Source organism: Crocodylus siamensis, chromosome 1, assembly GCF_052110815.1.
Source record: "Crocodylus siamensis isolate JL-2025a chromosome 1, ASM5211081v1, whole genome shotgun sequence".
NCBI lineage: Eukaryota > Metazoa > Chordata > Crocodylia > Crocodylidae > Crocodylus > Crocodylus siamensis.
In genome coordinates, this window is record NC_143395.1 from 151,240,160 (window position 1) to 151,259,953 (window position 19,794).

At 41.7% G+C, this 19,794-nt stretch overlaps 1 protein-coding gene across 3 annotated transcripts in view; it reads right to left on the reverse strand.

Moving 5' to 3' along the window:
* The window catches only part of RMDN2 (regulator of microtubule dynamics 2), a 70,160-nt gene extending 55,882 nt beyond the window's left edge, over positions 1-14,278 (reverse strand). The window contains exons 1-4 of one of the 3 annotated variants that reach the window (XM_090045453.1): positions 14,107-14,278; positions 12,298-12,770; positions 2,202-2,400; positions 738-840 (exon numbers count right to left, since the gene is read on the reverse strand). In XM_090045453.1, the coding sequence (XP_089901579.1) occupies positions 738-840; positions 2,202-2,400; positions 12,298-12,752 (757 nt within the window). In that variant the 5' untranslated portion in view covers positions 12,753-12,770; positions 14,107-14,278. Of the gene's footprint in view, positions 1-737; positions 841-2,201; positions 2,401-12,297; positions 12,771-13,843; positions 14,000-14,047 lie in introns of those variants that run through there. The other 2 variants (XM_090045460.1, XM_090045470.1) reach the window with 2 other exon arrangements.
* Between the last annotated feature and the right edge of the window lie 5,516 nt (positions 14,279-19,794).

Below are 19,794 nucleotides of genomic sequence, written 5' to 3' on the forward strand. Positions count from 1 at the left end.
TGCAGGACACGGGAGAGAGAGCAGATGAGAATGACCCCAAAGTGAAGACTTCAGTGATGAAAGGGATGGCAGAATTTTCCAAACTGACAGAGGAAAGGAGATGTGGAGAAGAAATATCAGAAATTCAATTCTGACCATGCTCAGATAAAACTGACGACAGGACATCAAGAAGAAGACATTACAGAGACAGGCTGAGACACAACAGATGAAGCATGTTCAGCTCTGTCATTCCTTAGAATGCTTCTGAAGTACAGTGTTCACAGGCTCAAGAGAGCACCAGGTTTGACCTTCATCACACACAGAGGGAGTTACTGTGGTGTGGAGCTTCAGTCAGAAGAAGGAAACACTGGACCCTCCCTTTTGCTCTGAAGGGAAAAAAAATCTTGGCTTTGTTTTCATATTTAGTTGTTATCACACAGTTTTTTAAAATGTCATGTCAGTATGATTCTTATTAAAGTAAGAGGTCTACAGCACTGATTGGAGCCAATGTACTCAAATCATTACTGGCAAGAACCCTGCTAAACAAATTCTGGACCTCTCCTGAATCGAGGGTAACAAAGTAACTGATGCCAAACTACAAACTATTTGCATTAAGGTCAAAGCACCATCATTATAAAACCAGATTGTAAAACCGGTTGGACTAAAAGACTTTGGCGAAAATGCCACTAACAGTAAACGCCTTTCTACCACCATCAAAATTCATTTTCTTGAAGGAGGTTTTTTTCTACTCCACCTACCATTTGCAACATATTTCTTCTTTTCTTCGACATCAGTAGTCATCTCGAACATATCCCCGTAAGCTCGTGCCAGTCTCCAAAGAAACCTTGCATGTTTCCCATACTGTAAGGAGAGAAAGGAACCAGATATATTAGATTTTGGACCACTAATTTGACCATAAACATAATTTACATTAAAAATATAGGAAAAATATAGGAAAACTTGGTGGAAAACACACATATAAAACTTTTATTTTATGAAGCAGCCTTTCAGAACTGTTCATTTTTACAAATAAAAAGTTAATCTAATAAATTGCGTAATGCAAACATTTAATAGGTTATTTTCTTTTATACATAAAACAAGCAGCATTAACTCACAACCAGTAAATATCACAGCTGCTGCCATGGACAGACAAAACAATTATGTTGCTATAAAGAGTAAGGGGTACTTTCCACATACAGGTACATGTCAGATGATCTAGTGTAACTGTTTAGTCTGGCTACTTAATCTCTGGAGTAAGTGAAGTAAAACTTTGGTCATTTACCCCAAATTAAAAATCATGGCTGTTTAGTTTTCGGTTACCACAGAACAGATAGACAAACAAGTTACAGTAGATTTAGTGGAACCATGGTAAGGCCTCTGCCTGCTTTTAATACAGCATAGTTGTTCATCTGTCTATATTTCCAGCAAGAAAGATATTTCCTTCACTTAAATGAAGAATATCATCAGAACCATTAATATCTGTCAGATCAAAAGAAACTATTAACCACAGCATTGATTACTATACAGAAAAGGCTCACCAGAAATTTGTTGTGCACAAGGGCTGAAGGGTCAAGCTTAACTAAAGAAGTTCTAGAGCACAGAACAGAAAATGATTAACTTTCCTTGTTTTATTTTTCAAACCATCCTCTCAATGTTAAGAGATTATCATATACTTCCTACTGCACTTTATATGATGCTTTTAAAAACTGCACAAAAATAACAACTCTTTATTTAGCTTTACAGAGAGGCTCAGTTTATAAAACTATCATGAGGCACAGACCTCAGTGGATTTGTCTTTGCAAATTTTCATTGTGCCATTTATATAAACCCTTGTTAAACACCTTTACAATTCTGATGGTTTGATCCTTATTTAAGTCTATATAGGAGTTTTCCATGCAGATAAAATTTAAATCAGAAAGAATTGTTTCAACCCTCTAAAGTCTGTGACAAGTCTCTTCATGAAGAGCTTTTACTATATAGAGCTTTTATTCAGTTTAACCTGGGTAAAACAGAAAACACTTAAGCCTTACCGCTACGTTAATAAAAGACTGAAGATCTTTCAAAGAATTTGAAGGACATCTTTTGAAGGACATATGAAAAAGTAATCTATATTTTAGATGTCCCTACTCCTTACATTTCAAAGAGTTCAAAGGATGACATGTACAGTTCTGAACCCAAGACAGCACTATGAAACTAGTGTTGGGACACTTATCACTTAATACCTGTTCCTTTTTCTCAAGTAACAGCCTGAAGCTCTTCTTTTTATCATCAACTGAACCACAATGAAAACGGTCCACATTCTGTAGAAGATTTGCTAATTTTGTTTCTTCTTCTGATCTCACAACAGTGGCTCCAGATGAAATAACACTGCCCTTTTCTTCTTCAGATTCTCCTTCAGTGTCAGTGTGAGCTGTAATATAACTAAAACACAGAAACAATCATTACCTATTCTAAAAATACCAACAAAATGTCACTGGACACTGTAACTAACAATTTTTGTCACTTTCCCAGCTTTAAAGATATTTGGCTATGTTCAGGGTAAGTTTGTGTTCATATTCTAAACTGAACACTATCACTAACACAGAACCACAGTTAAGTTTCATAAAGATTCTTGCTGGATTTTTTTTATGAGCCTGCAGAACACAATTCCTAATCAGAAACAGATATAGTCTAGTGCAGGGGTTGGCAACCTACAGCCAATCTGGCCCACAGAGTCATTGGATCCAGCCTGTAGAGCACAGGCTTCAGCAATGGTTGGTGGAAGAAGGCTTTGCATGTACTGTCACACTGCAGCTGGACACTTCACGCATGCCATGCTATGGCTGGGCAGCAGAGAGAAGCAGCAGTGGCTGGGTCCTAACTCCAACCTGCCTACGGCATGAGCTGGGTCATTCTGACCTACTGCTGGAAAATGCTGCCAACCCCTGAACTCCTAACTAAGCACTATCCACTAGACCAGGAATTTTGAGAATTCTAAATCTGTTTTTAATAATAGCTGTTTGGCCTAGAACAAATCATCTGGTTCCCTGGCTGTGAAAAGGAGGTGAAAATACTAACCAACCATATAGGAATGTTGCACAAATACAAAATGTTTTAAAGATAACAAATGCTATTTGCCTGCTAAGTAATATGATTAGTGCAATTAATATATCTGTGCATTCAAAAAATTGGATTATATGACCCTGTAAAAGAGGTCAAATTAATTATACCAGTTAGTTGATTCTACTGAAGGAGCCCTGAACAAAACATAATTAATGAAGAATGCAACAGATAAGCAAGTACTTTAATTTACTGAAGTACTAAGGACCCAGGAGATACTAGTGACTGATGCCAATGGATGTTCAGAACCCTTGACAGTGTAGCTATTTACTTAGGTGGGTAAATACAAACAAGAAAATCTAACATTTTGTACTCTTTTTGGAAAAAACTAACAACTTGTGCTTAAGAAACAATCTTTAGATATAATACTTTAAAATGTATTTGCTACCAAACAGAAAACTCTCCAAAACATTACCACAAGCAGAAAAAGCACAAAAGTATGTTTTAAACATTTATTGTACAAGAGACTATGTAAATATTAGTAGAAACCACAACGGGCAGTGTAGACAGCACTTTGAGTATAACACTTATTTCTTCAATGAACACTGGGTGCATCTACATGTGCTATTAATGCACAGTAAACTTACTGCACATTAAAAAAGGAGCATTAAATTGCCACTGGGGGAAGGGTCTACATGTGTGCTAGCTTGGGAGCAAATGTTCTTCCAGCTGAAGCAGATGATATCAGGGATGGTCCTGCTTCCCTGCCTTGCTCTGATATTAGGGCAGACCCCAATCCCCATGTGGGTGGAGAGAGCTGTCCCAGCAGCTGAGACTGCTGCATCCCAGCTATATGCAGATCAGACCCAATCCCCATGTGGCCAGGAGAGGTGCCCCAAGGGGGACTCTGCCTGGCAGCCAAGTGGGGATTGGTCTGAGTAGGTATGCCTCTCCCAGCCATGTGGGGATCAGGACCCTTCCAATTCCCATGCGACTGCCAGGCAGCATCCCCTCCCAGTCACACTGGGATTGGGTCCCGACCCGATCCCTGCTCAGCTGGGATGCAGCAGTCCTGGCTTCCAGGACAGCTCTCCCAGCCATGTGGGGATTAGGACAGTCCTGATCCCCATGTGGCAGGGAGACAGCTCCTGCCACATGAGGCTTAGCCAGGCAGCAGTGGGCCCCCTGCTGCCTGAGCTGCCTGGGAGCAAATTGCTCCTGGCCAGCAGCTACATGTGCACTACTATGCAGTAGCTAATGCACAGTTAATTTACTACCTGTATTTTCAGGTAGTAGATAACTTCACATTAGCCTATTTTACTGTGCAGTAGCCTAGTGAACTGTTTAATAGTGACACTTTACCATGCAGTAGATTAGTCTACTGCACAATAAAGCGTCTTGTGTAAACACATCCACTGTGTACTTCCATGTACCTATTAAAACCTTGTATAACAAGCAGCAGAAAAAGTTAGGAGCTAGAAAATGTCAAAGCAGAAATAATTGAACAGTAAATGTAATTGGAACTATAAGTTCCTGCATAATATTGTGAACAATAAAACTAGATTTAAGAGTTACTCAGCATGACATCATATACGTCCTACAGTTTAAATAAGTTTTATGTACAAAAAAGAATTGATTTTTCAAGGTCCTGGTCACCCAATTAAGGGCAAGAAGTGGAAATATGTCTTCACTTCTTTAAAAAACATTTTTGGTTCTAAGAACTTTGTCTTTCCTGAGACATGGACAATTGTAACAAGAAAAATGTGCTGAGCTGCATGCAAGCCACTCAAAGCTAGTACCACCAGAGAACTCCAAAAGGGTGATGTATAAACCTGCCACTACTAAATATGAAATGCAGATAGGTCATATGATAAATGCATTCAGAGCTTCATTTGGAAATAACTGTTTCACAGCTGAGTAATATTTTCTTGTGGTTATTCTAAGATTGAATAAATTTCATCAAGAACATAAAAACATCAAGGAAGAATAACGTCCTAAAGTCGGAGCATACTGCATGAATCCATATAACATCTTTCACATGCCACTCCCTGGTGTGTGTTAGAGGAAGGGGAAGAGGGCAAGATACAGAAGGCTGGAAAAGAATCAGGAATATGCACATCATTTCCTTTGGACTCAAAAAGTTGTCAAGAAAAAAATCACTCTCTTAGGCTATATTAATATTGACATGCACAATATCTCCATCTCCATTCCTTGCATTTGTGCACCCTTACACAAGTTATATATAGAGGAGAGGTGCACTGATGTATCAGTCCATATCAGATCTGCACCAATAAAAGAAAAATTGACATTACTGGCAATTGGCTTTTTTTGAGTTGTATAGCCAATAACATCACTGATAAATGCCATGGGCAAGCATGCAGCCTGGTAACTTGGAGAGCAGTGTCCAGCCAGTAAGTTTGTGGGGGGGGGATAAGGGAAAGTGAGGGTGGGGGGCAGATCGAGGCCCACCTAGTATGGGAGTGGAGTTGGGGCTGGGGCTGGGGCTGCCCAGCTGGGGCAGAGTGGGGCATGAAGGTTATAAAAAGTTCTTGTCTGCTATAGGCAAAAAAAGAAGTAGGAAAATCTTGTACCTGTAAAGTGAGTTAATGACTGGAATAGATTATGAAGGGAGGCTGTGGAATCTTTATCATAGTAGATTTTAAAGAACATACTGGACAAAACCAGTCAGGAAAGGTTTAGGTATAACTGGATCCTGTTTTGGGAAAAGGGGATGGACTAGCCAACTTCTAGAGGACACTTCCAGACCTAATTTGTATGTTCCCTACAATTTGGGAACACACAAATTTGGGTATTATATGACTATTCTGGTTTTTTTTAAAAGGGGTCATGAAGCAATGAGGTGATTGACCAAGGAGCTTGGAACCTATACAACTGTCAGAAGGGAAGTCTGATCTACAATCCAAAGTATAGAACTTTTAAAATCTTCTCCTGGCTTGAGGCTTACATCATTTTCTGATAAAGGCACAGAAATTAGTTGTCCCAAAACCATATATCTCAAAGAGAACACAATCTATGGTTCTGATCCCATGAAGAGTTATGTGCATTTAACTTTATCCATGTTAGTAGCTCTCACTAAAATGAATGTCCACAGGGTTACTTGAGTACTTGGTTAGGCATCAGTTTAATCATTTACAGGGCTTGAGTCAAAAGTACGCCCGAGCCTAAAGGCCCATCAGGCAAGCTTGGTTAAGAAACTTTGGTGTCTATGCGAACAGCATACAAGGGAGCAATACAGCTAGCCTCATGTCCAGCCACCACTGACTCCCAAGCCTAAAAGATTATGTACTCATTTACAGCTAGATCAACTAGCAGCTTTTGGCAAGCTTTTGGCAAGAATCTGGAAGGAGGCTTCAAATGTTTTCTGGAACACAGAAGACCACCTCTGCTGCTCTGCCTCATGACCCCAAATCGCAGGACTGGGGACCAAGATCTATTATTTTTTGTTTTAAATTACTTAGGAATTTACTCATTAGCTAATCTCCTCCCTATCTCTCTTATATATTAAATATTTTCAGTATGAAAGCATTACCCACCAAGAAGAGAATGCAGATTTTCAAAATGAACTAATAAATAAAGATATTTTCTCATGAAACTTAGATTAGCTGTAATTGATTTCAACAATGGAAGTTAGCAGGCTTTTGCGGGATACTTGCTCTAAAATTATATGCATGTTACAAGGTTTCATGCTACAACTTGACTGCATACAGTAGATACACATGTTGTAATAGATCCAAAAGAGACTAAATATAAAGAAAAGTCTCCTTAAAAAAAAGATGAAGATTCATTATGGTTTTCTGAAAGTGTCATAACTAATATGACAGCTCCTAGGCAACTTACTTGATTTTAGCCTGCAAAAGGTTGTATCAAACAATAAAAGGAAAACCACTAAATAACTGAGTATAAGACCTGCCATAAACGTAGTAACCAATCTTTAATAAAATATATATGCAACCCGATATTCATATTTTCTTATGTACCTCTTGAAATGAAAAAATGTGTTTTAACTGTGCCTGTTTTTGACAGCAATTATCACTCAAGTGTACGTCTTTGCAAGGGTTTTTATAAACGAGGATTTCTAGGAGTATAATGTGACTTTTGCTTACTTGTACAAGCAGTTAAAAACTGGTTGTGAACTGCAGGGTGGAATAAGGGTAATAACAGAACGTCCTGGTAGTCAGGGATCAGAGACAATGTATACATTGATTATTTGGAAGAGTCAGCACACAGTGAGCCAATGGCATTTTCTGATAAGAACAAAGTTGGCTGGTTGGGAATACTTTTGTGGGGGTTATTAAAAACCAAAAAAAGATTCTGAGAAACAACAGAAGGACTTAAATGCAGTGGGCATTTAGGCAATACACTAGCAGATGTAACACTCCTAAATATAGTGAAACATCAATACATTCATTAGTTTGCTTTTGTAGGCAGGGTCTTATCTCTTATGCTGCCTAATAAGAATCAGTCTAAGGATGAACTGTGATACTGAAGGATTCTCTGAGAGGAAAAAAACAAACAAGAAAGATCATGGATAGCTCAAGGAAAAAGTCAACACAAATGAAAAATCTCATTTAAAATGCAAGTACAATTCTACAATGCTTGAAGGGAAAGTTCCAATGATTCTTTTTAAAATACCAGTAACAAAAATTACTGGAATTAGTTTTTAAAACAAAATAAAATATATAATGCAGCATCATATTTAGTAATGAAAACAGGAAATCTTAATTTTTCCACAAGGGATACCACTTTCTCTATGAGCAGCAAGTACTTGGGAAGAACTACTTTCCCATTAATTTAAGGGAGGAAAAACACCTGAAAAATAAGAATGCTGGTTGGCTTCACAAAGGACTGTTCAAAGATCTAAAGATGTACCAGAACCTGAACTGGAGCTGAAAAAGAGTAGGCTTTCAAACCAGAATATTCAGATGAGTTTTACTCTGAAAAGTTAAAGGCAGAAAAAAAATCCCCTCAAAAAACAAGCCCCCCAAGCTTTTCCCCTCCCCCAGACCTCTGCAGCATATATTGACAACATTTTATAGAAGCAGGACATAGTCTTAAATAGAGTTTAGGTTATGGTTATATGGGATGGTTTGGATAGGGGTGATCCTTATTTAGGCAAGGGGTTGGATTGAGGATAATGATGATAACATAAAGACTCTCTCTACACCCTGTCTTATCAGTTGGACACAATTAAAGTACAACGGCAATAAAACTTTAATCATTCTCATGTATAGAGCAGCCTGCTATTTTTCACTTCACTATATAAACTAAGAATAGAAAGACCTCTTACAATCTATCAGAAGCAATAGTTAAATACATATAGATGGGAGAGAACAAGGAAATATTGCAACAGTTTTGGTTTTTGGAGCTTGCAAACTATTAAGCCGTAGGATGGAAACAGGGCTAGAGTCCGGGCTGGCTCATGGTATTTTGATCAAACAAGAAACCTCTAAGAAACTGGAAATGTATAGTAAGAATTTTGTTTTAGGATGCCTGTTGACTGGTTTTGCTTAAAACTTGGTGTTGGTGAACTTTCTTTCCATGGTAAGCATAGACATGCTTTTAAAAATACATCCAAAAGAAGCACAAATAGTTTCAGAAATTCAGAAAACTCCCAAATAGATCATAAAACTGGTCTTTCTTTAGATCATGGACAATATTCCTGGGTAACATTTTTGCAAGCTGTTTGCCTACAACAGCCAGGCTCTCACGTACTTCTCTGTGAGTATCTTTCAACACCCAACCTCAGAAATATTTGATTTCTTCTGATTTTCCTGTACAGAGTTGACAGTGGGATTCCTCTGCCTCCTCTCTAATAACACTGCATCAGTGTATCCAAGACAGATTTTGCAGTCATTCCTTTGGACAGGTAGCTCCATAACACAACCTGCCTCCTCTGCTGATCCTTCTTAAGTGGCTTGTGATTTCAAAGACCAAGATCTTTGAACAGTTGGTTGGGTGTCAAAGATATTCTGACAGGAGTAAAAAAATCTATACATAAAAATTAAATAAAATGACAATAACTACAACACCAACAATAGGAAAAACCTAAAGAACAAGACAATCAGGATGCTATTGCTCAGGACACAAACGAGTTATTTTGTGGACAGCCTGAGTTAATCCAAAAACAGTGACAGAATGTGAGAGTAGCCATGTCTGATCTGAGTATTTGTGTTTAATTTATTTATATCAAATGAGATTGGTAATCATAATACTGAGTTATTTGCATAAAAAAAGTTGCACTGTGCATATTACTACTCTATCCTGCTTTTGATACGATCTTTTCTCCTTTGTAGTTACAATTGTAACAATCTTGCTGACCTTACCACCATCATTATTCATAATTTTTACATCATCTCCCAAATGGTGTGCTAGACCAGTGATCTCCAAACTTTTTTGATTGTGCACCCCATCAGTAAAAAATTTTTGAGCATGCACCCCCAATATATGTATATTTATATAAATATACATATAAATAGAAGTTCTAATATTTTCTTCCCACACCCCAATGGATCGTCTTGTGCGCACCCCACTTTGGAGACCACTGTGCTAGACTATAGAGAAACAAATGAAGAAACAGTCTGTCCTAACCTCCATCTCAGCAAGGTATGTACTTTAGTACATGCCCCAACTTAAATACATAGGTGCTTATGTCATATTATAGTTTCATAGTTTCATAGTAGCTAGAGTCGGAAGGGACCTAGGTAGATCATCTAGTCCGACCCCCTGCCTTGGCAGGAAAGAGCACCGGGGTCAGATGACCCCGGCAAGGTGCTCATCTAACTTCCTTTTAAAAATCCCCAGGCTAGGAGCCTGCACCACTTCCCCTGGAAGCCGGTTCCAGGCCCTAGCCGCCCTGACTGTGAAGTAGCGCCTCCTAATATCTAATCTAAACTTACCCTCCGCCAGCTTGTGACCGTTATTCCTGGTCACTCCTGGCAGCGCACGGGGGAACAGGGACTCCCCCAATACCTGCTGATCCCCCCTGACCAGTTTGTAGCAGGCCACAAGGTCCCCCCTTAACCTTCTCTTGTGGAGGCTAAACAGGTTCAGGTCCCATAGCCTCTCCTCATAAGGCCTGCCCTGCTGACCCCTGATCATATGAGTGGCCCTCCTCTGAACTCTTTCCATATCGTCCACGTCCCTCTTGAAGTGCGGCGCCCAGAACTGGACGCAGTACTCCAGCTGCGGCCTGACCAGTGCCGCATAGAGGGGGAGGATCACCTCCCTGGACCTGCTCGAGATGCATCTGTAGATGCATGACAGGGTACGGTTGGCCTTCTTGACTGCCTCCCCACACTGCCGGCCCATGTTCATCGTGGAGTCAATGACGACTCCAAGATCCTTTTCCGTCTCCGTGCTGGCAAGAGGGGAGTTTCCCAACCTGTAAGTGTGGTGCCGGTTCTTCCTCCCCATGTGCAACACCTTGCACTTATCAGTGTTAAACCCCATCCTATTCTCATCCGCCCACCGTTGCAACCTGTCAAGTTTTATTAATTTCAATGGCATGATCTGATGCAATTAAAATTAGGAACTTGTTTAACTTCATTGCCAAATTACCCTACATATGGCTTAAAATACAACTGGGTAATATATCAGTATTTAACCATAACAACAAGGGTGTCTTACACCAACAAGTTTTTATAATGGAACATATAGTGTAATTTTCAATATTCAAGTTATAAACTCAGCATTAGTAGCCTTCAGATAAACACAAAAGTATGTAATATCTGTTAACAAAATGACTCAGTTAATCAAATTTAATGCCACTAAGTCACTGATCAAGGAAAAATGCATAAATAAAGCTTTCCTAGAGATTCTGTGACAATATTTTCTTCTGCATCTCAAACAAGATTTAAAGAGCTTCCATGCTAAAAACATTTTTAAACCATACACAGAATTCCAGAACTTTTGCCATCATACCACTGATAGCCTATATAGCTGAATATCACTTTGTATTGACTTTTACTAAATGAATACCTTTAAAAACTAAAGTATGAAGTTTAGCATATTACTCCATGAGAATACTTGCCTGAAAAGATTTATAGATTTCTTCAAGATATATCTTTCCCACTCACGAGGCAGAGAGAGAAAGGTTTTCAATGCTTTTTTCTAAGTTTTGCTATCCCAGTGACAATGGTATTTTCAAGGGTTATTTTGAGATCATAAACTAAAGGTCAGATTCTGTATCTCCAAGAAGGCAGAAGCACTGAGAAAACAACATCACCACCTCTCCAGCAAGGGAGAACGAAGCACACAATTAACAGCATTTGTAAAGTCCTCGAAATGCAAAACATATAAAGTGCCAGGCACTACAAAATGCCCATAAAGAATGATCCAGGAATAAGTGACAAATTTCTGACAGAGTTTATATTACCCATCCCAGCTGAAATTGTGGTGTTTTAGGATTCTTCCAAAACAAGATTATGAGTAGAGTTCAGTGGGGACTACAATCTCTGTTTTACAGGAAAGTCCTCAATTTCAGCATTTTTTTATCCTGCATGAGAATTAATTTTTTTTAATTTTAAAAAGAAATGTTTCAAAAGAATTTTGAGTCAATCATAAGTTTTTGTTTTGACAAAATCAAAATACAGTTTGAAACAAAACAATGCAATGTTCCATCCCTATAAATGGCTTTCTTTTTCCTAAATGAAATGTTGTTGAAGTCAACATACATGCCTATGGAAAATTTCAATTTTGACAAAATGGAACTTATCAACAGAAAAATGTCTTGGTGAGTTTTTGACCAGGCAGAAGTAAAAATGGCATGAGTTCTTGAATGCAGTTGTGCAAAGATACAATTAAAGGACAGATCCTGAATGCAAGAGGGGGTTGGTTTTGTACAGGCTCTGCTTACAGGCACACCTCTTTTCTCCTGGTCAGAGGTACGTACAGTACCACTACAGATTTCCAAATCTCATGATTTTTGGTGTTGTTCTTAAAGTCTATGCTTCAGTAATGTGAAAAACGTGGCTCTTTCTTTTATATATAGGTGCAGACTTTAAGAACAATGCCAAAAATCATGAGAGTTGGCAACACTGCCTCAGGCAAATCACTAAGCAAGCTTTGCAAATCACACAGTAATCATTTGGAAAGCTTTTCCTGAATCCTGAGAAACAGAATGTGTAACAAGTACACATAAGTACATTAGACTATTGCATACAGAACATAACAACCTTACATGTGTGGTGACACTGACACTTCTTTTGTCCGCATAGATATTTTAAGTTGTTTTGCATATTCATTATTTTAAAGACTCACCCTCCTTCACTTTCTGCCTCAGAGCTCGTGTTGTCTGGTATACCAGGAGCTGTCTCTGCTTTTCTCTTTTTTGTTGCTCTGTGCAAAGGGCTAATTCTGTGAGCACTGGCCTTCCCTTGGAGTTCATCTCGAACAAGCTTTTCCAATTTTGGAATAGCTTCTTTAAGAAACTTTATCTCTCTCTTCAATTCTTCCACACTAATTACTAGGTCATTCAATTTCTCCAGCACCTGTAGCTGTCTTCCATGTAAGGTCATTAAGGTTCCTGATTCACTGTGAGTTTCATTCTGTAAGCCCACAAAATGAAACCCATTGTCGAAATCCAGAAACGCAGGCAAATGTATAGATGCCCGAGGTTTTCGGACCTTGTGATACCAAATCAAGAAGAAACTCATTGCAGCAGCAGCCCCTGCCATGATGCCCAGGACCAGTCCTTTGTTTTCAGAGTGGAACATTTCTCTGGTTTTCTGAAACTGCAGACACAAACACCAAAAAAAAAAAGTACAATTAAAACTCTGTCCCCCCATCTCTATCCCAACTATTTTCTGAAAACATAAAAATCTAAGGTTGTAACATAACAACCAGCACATCACACATAATGAGGTACCACCTAAATCTAGTGGACTCATGAATACTGGAAGACAGGCAATAAGAGTTCAATGTTGCCTTATCATCCATGGTTTCAATGTTGCATATGTGTCCTTTTGCATTTATGTGCTTGTGTTTGGCAATGGGAAGCTTGCTTGTAACCTTAATGCTGCATTTTGTTTCCATGGGTTATTTTGTGCCTGTTTTTTTACCCATGTTGTTTGTTTTCCCACAATTATCTGAGCTTTAAGCTGTCACACCTTCAGATAATGACTACCTCATACCCATGTACCATTTATTATCACCAAGGCAGGCTCCAGTCCTACAGAAATTTTCGGAGGGGTGTTAACATGGCCCTCATTCTGCTTGCTTTAGTTTATGCATCAGTTTTTGCCAAATCAGGTCATGGTGGGCCAGACCCTACTGGCAAACTGTATGAACAGAACTGCACACCCACCCACTTTGGTCAGTAGGTAGCTGCTTTCGTCTGTCCCTATACCAGACACCTAGCCGTAGCACTGCAGAGCGGTGGGGCTCTTTTTCCATGCAACCTCAGCACCACCGGGTGTGCCTCCACATGCGCTTTAATGCACAGCTGCCTATTTTAATGCCGATTCAAACGTCACAAAAACCCCACGCACTTTCGCTAACGTGCATTAAAACAGGCTAACATGCCTTTTTCTAATACCTCACTCCCTGGAGGTCCTAAATTGAATGCATATTACCAAAATGGAATGGGCATTGCCATCCAGGAAGAGCACAGACCAACTGCAGACCTGTCCTCTGCCTGACCAAGGGCATTTAAACCCGAAAGCTTGCAGAGAAGTCTCCCAACTATTTGAGGTGATCTAATCCAAGAGATCAGATTTACCCAAGGAGTCAACCACCACCCATTCCCAAAAGCGCATTCACGAACGTGTGGTCGCTAGCCTCAAGGAAAACTGAACTCGCCCCTCACCCCTTGGCCTGGATTTTAAAGCTGCTGCTTCTGTCTCCATTTAAAAGCCCCGTCTTCCCACTGCCTTCTGCTTTGAGGTGCAGCCGCAGGGCTGTGCGGGCCGCTGTGACAGGAGTTGCCTGGGCAATCTCCGGAGGCGGCACAGGGTGACTCCCTTCCCTCCCTCCACACACGGCCCCCAGCTCCAGCTGCCCGGGAAAGCACCTCAGCGCCGCCGCAGCCGCCGCGAGGGCAGGGGGCGCCGGGCCCCGCCCGCTACGTACCGGGAGCGCGGGCTCCGGCGCGGGGCGGCGGGCGCGGCCTGGCGCGGGACCCGGATGCGGATGGGCCGGGCCGGGAGCTGCGGGCCTGGCCCGCTGCCGCTCCGCCGGGTCGTGCTCGTGTGTCCCCACAGCGGTGTGCGCGCACCTCTGGGCGGGTGCTCCTGTCGCAACTGTGTCTGTCTGTGCCTACCCATCTGTGCGTGCTTGTGCATACGCGTGTGCTCACGTGTGTGCGTGGGTCTGCACACATGCATGTACATGTGTGCATGTCTGCGCATGTATCCGCGTACGTGTATGTACATCTGCGTGTGCATGGCTGTGCATCTGTTTGTTCTTGTGTGTGCCTGTGCGTCTCTGTGTGCGTGTGCATGCCTGTGTGTGTTTGTGCATATGTGCCTTCACGTCTGTGTGTCTGCATACTTGTATGTACCTTTGTGTGTGTGCATGCGTATGTGCCCATCTGTGTGCATGTATGAACATCCGTGCATCTGTTTGTTCCTGTGCTGTGTGTGCATCTGTGTTTGTACACAGCTGTCTGTGTGCATGTCTGTGCACATCTGTGTGTGTGTGTCCCAGTGTGTGCCTCTGTATTTGTGTGTGTGTCTGTGCACATCTGTGTCCATTGTGTGCATGCATCTGTGTATGTATGTCTAACTTTAGAGGCCCAGTCGTGTGGCAGGTGCCCCACCCTTGAGTCCAGTGGGACCTCTGTCCTCTCCACATCATCACAGCCTACCCAGGCCCTGGTCCCGCCTCCTGGCAGGAAAGTGAATCTGAAGGGAAGACCCCGCAGTGTTCAGTATTGGCTGCAGCTCGAGTAGGGGCACCCAGACAAGCCTGGTATCTGAGCAGCACCTTAGTGAGCATGGGCTGTGAGCCCTGTCTGAGAAGCTGAGCAGATCTTGGGGAAGGCTAAGCCCACGCTGAGCTCCAGGCTGCTGGGCTGCTCTCAGTATGGAGGGGACCAGCTCACACCAGCTCAGGGAGATGCGCTGCAGGTACTGCCTTGCCAGCCAACCCCGGCACTTACATGCTGCACCTGAGACCCCAGCTATGAAGTACCCATGCCATGCAGTCTGAGTAGGGGGGAAATGCTGCACAGCACAATAAATACTTCTCTCAAGCTGTGTAGACAGGCTCTCTCTCTTTCTGTAGCCTGCTCACCACACCATGACCTTTCGCTGCCTATATACAAGTGTGGGGGGGGAGGTATTTTAATTAAAGTGGTTCCCAGGCAGCTGCTCTAATTAAAATGCCACAGCATCATGTGTATTAAACCCCCATGCATTTAAAAATGGCCACAGGATGCTTTATCTAAACTTCCTTTGACAAGGTATAGATAAAGCATTCTACAACGATTTAAAAATACATGGGGGCTTAACATGTGACATTACAGCAATGTGTACATGTATAGGCAGCCTTTGTGTCAACATAAGCAGTTTTCAACCAGGTGCCTGGAGATTCTTCCAAGGGTGTCGGGGGCTGCTGTGCAGTGTTACCGCTGTGAGTGTGCAAACAGGGTGCACAACATCAACCCAGAGATTTCAAGTAGGAATCCATAATGTCAAAACCATTCTGCCCTATTGTGGTCATCCTGAGATATCTGCAAGAAAAAAATTGCTCTGTTATTTTTCTGTAGTCAAAAACATGAAAACTAATAAGAGCTGGCATTTTGTGTGGAGTGCCTTGAGTCTAACAAGGGGTGCCTTGAGTTTAAAAAAGGTTAAGAACCAGTGGTCAACACTGATGCCTCTTGAGGTTCTTTGTGCAGACCTCTGCTAGCACAGAGCTCACTGCATTTTGCAATGAAATTGGCATGTTCATTTTTACCAAGAATAGTTACATTATCCAGATGCTTGATATGCTCCCATCGCTCCATGGTTTAAGTACAGTTAAGGTGTCTGTCAATGTATCCTTTCTATGCCTATGAGATAAATATTAATATTAGCCCATTTTTACTAGTGGGGAATTGAGAATCAGACCATTTAAGAAGCTGGTTTTCAACATTGCTAAGCACCCACAACTGAAATCGGAGCGACTGGGAGAGGGCATTGCTCATAATCAAGATTTAAGGGCCTGATTTTCAGGCAGCTGAGTACCCGAAGGTTCTTGCTTCAGGGGGACTTGTAAGTGTACAGCAGTTTAGAAAATTGGGTGGGTCTTAAATGACTTTTCCCCAAAGTCACACAGGGAACCTACAGCAAGACAAGTAATTGGACTCAGAGTGCTTCAGTTCAGCTGAAGGACCCATCCTTTCTCCCTTACTGTAATACTTATTTCTGAATCTGCCTCATTTCAGGTTTTGGAAGGATGTAGGTATGATGCAAGCAGGAGAAAGCTTTCTGGAAGGCATCTCTGTACAGTATCCCAAAAGCAGTAACTGCATGCAGCCTTCCTTCCAGATGAGAAACCAAGAAAGCAATCAGATTCCATGGTGCAAAAGAAAATAAACATGCTTTCCCCCCATTCAGCGTTCCCATAGCCAGATCACTGAAAAAGAAAGGATTACACTACTGTTCTGAAAAGACATGTTCACTGTCAAGTTAACAGTTGGTGAAGCAGAACCACCAAATTAAAAAGCTTTCCTTAAGCTGAAAACTCAATTGTTGGCTCCAACAAGTTTTTACATTTTTTTGTCATTCTTTTTTCAATCCAGCAGACATTGTTATTTTTAAATAAACATTTACACTACAAAGACTATAGCTGAAATACTTGAGCACTGCAGACCTGAAATTGAAACAGACGTTGCTGATTTTCATTATCCAAATAGAGAGAATTTAGAGAATTTAACTGTGATTGAAAAATAAATTGTGGAAATTATAATGTTATTAACAACAAGGGAGGTTATAAGCGTATATATATTTGTAACGTGATTTTTACTTTGAAGTTTATGGTGAGAAAGACTGACTTGACTTCTAGACTATCTTGGGGCCCTGACCCTGCAAGCTGCTGTGTACTGATGTCACTGTGTACCTAAATGGGACCCTGCTGAGGTCAGTGAGGAGCTGAGGGATTTAGAGGCCTGCCAGTGCCTGGACAAAGTGCAAATACAAACTTGGAAACCAAACATTTAGCTGTATTTTAATATCTATTGGCCAAGACTGAGTAGTTAAAGTAGTTAATCCTGGCAGGTATAATAAATATACTACTGAAAGGGACTGTCTGGAATATGCTGATTGTGTAGCATTGTTTCCCAGTTCAAAATATGACTTCATCTTGTAATCATAATACAGTACATACATCAAAATCAACCAAGGAGTAGTGCAGGACCCAGTGTAGAGCAAAAAAAGTGGCACTGGAATCAGTATGGAGCCAGGGAGCAGCACAGGACCCAGTGCTGACTCAACAAGTACTCTATCTAAGACAAGGCTTTGGTTTTCCCATGTCAAATGGGCGGTGGGAGGGGACCTCATTTTGGAGTGGAGTAAATATTGTGTATAGGTGAGTTTCCTTAGTGGATTACCAAATATAGTGAAAGTTTCAAATATTAATCCACCTTGTAGGCCATCCTCCTAAAACACCTAGTACCCCATCTAACTGTTCTGCACATCTCCTTCAGAAGTGTTCTGCTATCAAGAATAAACACATTATTTCATACCTTGATGGGGAGAAAGCAGCATTCTTCACAGATTCAGCATGCACCCCAGCTGCTAGTGGCTCTGAATACTTATCAAGCACACTTTTTTTCTTTTAAAAAACATTCTAAGTTTAAATAGGCCAGACAATTGAGCACTGACCTTTTCTCCTTATTTTTTTTCACTGATAGTTCAAAATATGCTGCTGATCCTATCTATAAAAGACCCTGGCAAGGGCCACCTTGAAAAAGACGTACATTTTGTTCCTTCTACTGCACATATCTCAGTCTTGCCAGGACACTCAGGGACATCTTTGTCAAAATATATTTATCCTGGGCATGCTAACTTTTAGGGCCAAGGTGCATGATTCTGTTTCACTGAACATGAAGATAAGAGCTGTGTTCTGACAAGATGCTAGTCTTTCTATATTTCATGTTCTCATTAAGGACAGTAAGTTCACAAGGCACAGGCAACATAAGGGATCATTTTATACTGCTGGCCTAATTTCCTTGTACACAAGGAAATGTCCCTGAACTTGGGAGTTTGTAGATGCACTCAGTAATACTTTGAATTAACAGACTTATTCTGAATTCTTTATTGAAAAGATAAAATTGAGAACAGCAAATACAAACAAACAAACAAAAAATGAACTTCAACAGGGTTAAGTACAGAGAGTCAAAAAAGCCCAAGGGTGAATTGATTCAATCTTTGCAGGTTAATCTAAGTTGTGTGGACTCAACCAATAAGCTAGTGAAAAGACATTCACTTTTGATCCTGGAAATGCAGACAAATGCCTGTAATGGTCCAGGCCATAAACTGGGAGGAGTACTAGAGTATGCCTCCCTGCTGGGCTGGAGCAGACAGGTTAGGCCAAATCTAGCCTACCTACCCTGCAAGGGGTAGTTTCCAGGGAAGGTGCAAAGCATTCTGGGATATTATTTAACCCTTCCCCTCAATCAAGGTTGGAGCAGCCAGGTGGGGCCTTCATATGCCAGCTCTCACACATTCATCTGAGGCCGCTCAACTCTTCTTGCTGGGCCTCCATGGGCCATGCTGAGATTCTCACGTGTCGGCTTCCCTTTACACCACAAGAAAGAACTAAAGGAAAGCCTGGAGCGCTTCAGGTGGCATTGCATGGGGAGAAGGTATGTCCGGTCTCTGGTATCTGGGCTCAGTCCTAAGGTGGATCCCACCAATCAGACCCATGCCTCCTAATCCCTGTCTTTGGGGGCAGGAACCTCTCAGGGTTCCCTCTACTCTGGCTTGGTGGCAGTTCTCTGGTGTCCTCATTGGGGCCTGTCGGATCAGTGTGGGAGTTGCTTGCTGCCCATGCTGCAGCTGTTCCCTCTTCATCAGCTGCTACTACACGCTGGAGCTCCAGATGCTTTTTTTATGGCATCATCATCAGTGCATCCTCCCACATGCAGGGAGAACATGCTTTTAAAGTGGTGCAACAGAGCCATGTGCGCCTCTGCTTCTGGGGCTCAGCTGGCTGCAAGTAAGTAGAGCTGACCTTCAGCCTTTCCAGATCCTCCGTCAGCCGGGGGCTGTTGCGGGGGAATCCACCTTTCTCCCGAGGCACCCAGAAGCCTCATCACCCCACGCGGTGAAAGCTTGCTGCTGCAGAGCTGTCTTGGTCCTGTGTACATGGATACAAGCCCCATGACCAGCAGGGCTTCCCCACACAGCCAGGGGCTGGCCAGCTGCCCCAGAGGTGGGATTGCTCCTGGCCAGCCCCTGGCTGGGGTGAGGATTTCTCTGAGCAGCCCAGGCCTGGGCAGAAGCTGCCCCACTTCTGGTCAGGGTCTACACATGCATCTAAATTTGCTTCCAGTCATTGTTTACACATGCACTACTGTGCAATATTAGTTTACTACTTGTAAATACAGGTAATCCCACCAGGTAGTCCTGCACTAACTGCGCAATAGACTCATTTACTGCACAGTAAAAAGTGCACATGTATGCAGTAGATTAGTATGCAGTAAAGTATCTCATGTAGACACTCAATGAGTAGTATACGTACCCCAACTCTGACTCAAGAAAAGGAAAGAAGCCCAACTTTAACATGGGTCTGAGCCTATGTAGAACTATGCAACTTCTTAGAAGTGCTGAG